This window comes from Nicotiana tabacum, chromosome 24 (genome assembly GCF_000715075.1).
Source record: "Nicotiana tabacum cultivar K326 chromosome 24, ASM71507v2, whole genome shotgun sequence".
NCBI classification, from domain to species: Eukaryota; Viridiplantae; Streptophyta; class Magnoliopsida; order Solanales; family Solanaceae; genus Nicotiana; species Nicotiana tabacum.
In genome coordinates this window covers 33,313,153-33,316,738 of record NC_134103.1, presented here as the reverse complement: position 1 = coordinate 33,316,738, position 3,586 = coordinate 33,313,153, and the positions used below count along the sequence as shown (strand labels likewise).

General features: G+C 34.2%; 1 protein-coding gene across 1 annotated transcript; it reads right to left on the bottom strand.

The window, feature by feature from the left end:
• Positions 1-1,800: 1,800 nt before the first annotated feature.
• LOC107801079 (MLP-like protein 423) lies at positions 1,801-3,327 on the bottom strand. Its single transcript, XM_016624347.2, has 2 exons — positions 3,055-3,327; positions 1,801-2,246 (listed from the first exon to the last, which is right to left on the bottom strand). Exons 1-2 carry the CDS (start codon positions 3,239-3,241, stop codon positions 1,975-1,977), a joined length of 459 nt encoding a protein of 152 aa, XP_016479833.1. The 5' UTR covers positions 3,242-3,327; the 3' UTR covers positions 1,801-1,974.
• Positions 3,328-3,586: the final 259 nt, after the last annotated feature.

Sequence of the window (3,586 nt, the reverse complement as noted above, 5' to 3'; positions counted from 1 at the left end):
TTGTTTAAAACGAGTGCTCGTCCTCGACCTTGATCTATGTTGACTCCTCGACCCCGCCCTCCATCGCTTGTGAGATCACTTCGACCTTGAATATGCCTTTTGTCGAAGTCATTCTGTGACACATGACAACCGTTGAAGGCTCTCTTAATGCTGATACGATCTGAACTTAAAATAAGATAATTTTTAGCCTATACATTAACAAGATGTTAATTTCAGCCTTCTAACGAGTTGATATATAATCTGGAAGGCAGCTTCTCTCGGAAAAGAATGCCGATTTCTCATCTTTCTTTTTGATTTCAGCTTTTTTTAAGGAGTCCAGGAGAGTTAAATGTGGTTGGGAGAAGGGAGTTTAGACCTCTAATCAACCTGGAATAAATAATATTCGTAGAAAGATCTTTGATTATATATGAAATCGCTTTCATTGGACAGCATATCTGATGATATGCGATAAGTCAAACAAGTACTCATTCGCTGCACTCACTAGAGAGTGAGTATTACAGGACGATCCAATCTCATCGGAGGTCTAAAGCAAAATCTTAATAAGAGGCCTTAATATATATATATATATATATATATATATATATATATATAAAATTTAATGAACATCGTTTTTAAAAAATATTAGACAAGTGAAGATGTGGAATTAAAAAAAATGAGAACTTAGTTTTATAAAGTATAGAAATTAAATGAATTTAACGTTGATTTCATCACAACTGAAATGGAAGAACCCAAAAAACATACTTCTTCCGTCCAAACACAACTGACTCCTTTTTTTAGTAAGTCCCTTTCTATATTTGGTAACAATTCAACTTTAGATTTTTCTTTTTACCATTAATAAGATGATTTCTAGCCCACAAATTTCTATGATTTATTTAAGATTACAAATTTCAAAAGCCTTCCTTTATTTCATAAACTCCATGTCCAGTCAAACACTTTCATATAAATTGGGACGGAGAGTAATTTATGTAACGAAAATAAATAATAAGTTAGATTATTAGATATAGCTACGTGACCAACTAATGAATAGAGAAATATAATTAAGTAAAAAAGTAAAAATAGATTGATAGATAACTATTTTAGTTATATTAATTAGAGGAATAAATCGAGTTATTAAAAATTAATATGACAATAAAGAAATAAATTTATCAATAATAAGAGATAATTATATAAATAATATACTATTATATATAGAGAAATAGTAATTTTGGGGCCCTTAAAATTTTGGGGCCTAAAGCAAGTGCTCACTTGCTTTAGGGTCAGGCTGCCCCTGAGTACTATATCCTTATAGTAGTAAGGTCTTATGTCATTATTTGTGGTCAAAGTGTGGGTCAGGGCGAGAAGTTGATAATTGAATTCGATTTTGACCATTATTTTCATATCCGTAATAGTGCGATAAGAAGGCCCGGAAATGTGCACAACGACAAAACGACCTTATGTCTGTTGTCCGTGGATCCTTTATTCATACTTATTCAATTGGAAGTATTGATCCAATTTCAAAATTATATTTTATAATTTCATAATCCAATTTTTCAATGTCTAAGATAAGAAAAAACGAAGCGCTCTCTTGCTTTCCCTTGATTCTTACCGAAGACAACCCTCTATGGCTGAGTATTACATTTTGGTGAACGTATAGGCGACCATTTAGAACTCAATATTGCTGAGTGTTCAGCGAAGTGAGTGTAGCTCTTTGAAATTCAGAGACATACGTAGTCTCAATTCATCTCCTCAGACAACTCATCATTTATTGATTAGCATGAGAAATGTCATTTTGAATCCATGTGAAACCAAATTCCAGGCAAATAAAACACAGAATGCCATAACTAGCATCACATTTCCATAGCTGGCTTTAGATTATTTTCATTCATGACACTTACATAACTAGAAAAGTTAAGTCTACTTATATTTTCTGCTGGATAAGATTTTATTTTACGTTTTATTCAGAAAACTATGGATAGTTTCTCTCACAGCAGATCTTTATGCCCCAATGAGATAAGCATCAAGGTCCTTGAAGTTTTTGACAGCAAAATCTTTGATGAGTTGAGGCTCAGGAACTTCATCACTTGCCTTTTCGAATTCACAGCACCACTTCACCAAACTTCCATCTCCCTTTGGAGATACAGTGAGGCTGCCCTTGAAACTTTTGTAGTATTTCATGGTTTCCCCATCAATAACAGAGTACACCACTGTCTTATTTCCCTCATCAACTGACTCAATTTTCTCTTTTGCGAACGTAACCAATGGGGATCCTGTAGCAGACAAAAGCACAGTGTTATCGTCACATATCGATCAGTTTAATCTTCATTCACATTTAATTCATGATCCTAGAGAGAATCTATTTCGGTTCAATATTGTTAACCTATTATACTACATAGATCAGTTACACGTAGTTGTCATTCATGTGACCTGTTGTTGAAACCTGTGAATTGCATACATAAAAATAGAAAACTCCAAGTTCGAGACAGAGTTCTAGGAAACATTCTTGGTGTCCCTAATTCAATTCTTTCGAATTCACTGTATCCTTTTTGAGTTCTAAACCACCCCTCCCTCTCTTCCAATCCGCCCCAATTACCGACAAAAAGGATTTGTTTAAGCCGCTTCATTTCTTTTGTCCCAAGTCTCTTCTTTTTTTCCAAGTCGTTTTTCTTTTAGTCCGACTCCCTTTTTTCGTAAATTTCGGGAATATAAGGAATGAGTTCAACTTCTATATAAAGACAGTATAAAATATCAAAATCAGGTTAGCTAATATAGATAACAGTTCCACAACAACAAACTCGGTGCAATTCCACGAACGCAGATCTTAACCCCTACCTTGTGAAGGTAAAGATGCTATTTTCGATAGACCCTCGGCTCAAGAAATAGTGAAAAAATAGCAACAACAAGGTAATAGGGTAACGGAAGCGAATGACACAACATGTAATAATAAAGAACCAGGAATAAGACAGATAACAGTTCATAAAAGTGAAATTAACGACCTAGAAGATACGACAGGTTATCTATGGCAATAGATTAAATTACACCAAGATATAAACCATGAAGTAGCTTATTACTGTTTACCTTCAGCATAGTTGATCAAGCGAACTGAACCAACAGACTTGCCATCACCTTCAACAACTTCAATGCTCTTGTATTGATGAGGGAAAGCCTTAGGGAAGAGATTTGTGGAGTCCCTAATGCTATTCCAGAATTTGTCTGCTGGAGTTTTCACCTCAACTTCAACATCAATCTTTCCTTTGGCTGCCATTTTTCAACAACAAAAGCAGAATTAAGAACTTTGTAAATAAATTGAGAGACAATATTGATTGATGGGATGGAGCAAAAGTAGTTTCAGAATCAGTTACATATATAGTGAGTGACCTGTCGGTGAATATTGTCTTGTTTTCATTTAAATCTTAGCTACCTTCTGCTACCTGTATTACTCCTTGGTTACGTTAATTACAAACATACGAATGCAGTTGAATGTTATATGCATTTACGGTGAAGTTGTATGAGGTAGTTGGTGAATGCATTAAACACGATCTCAGTATATTGAAGATGACGATATATTTGTACTACTAATCAAAAACAATTTCACTTTGATTCTTGTTTG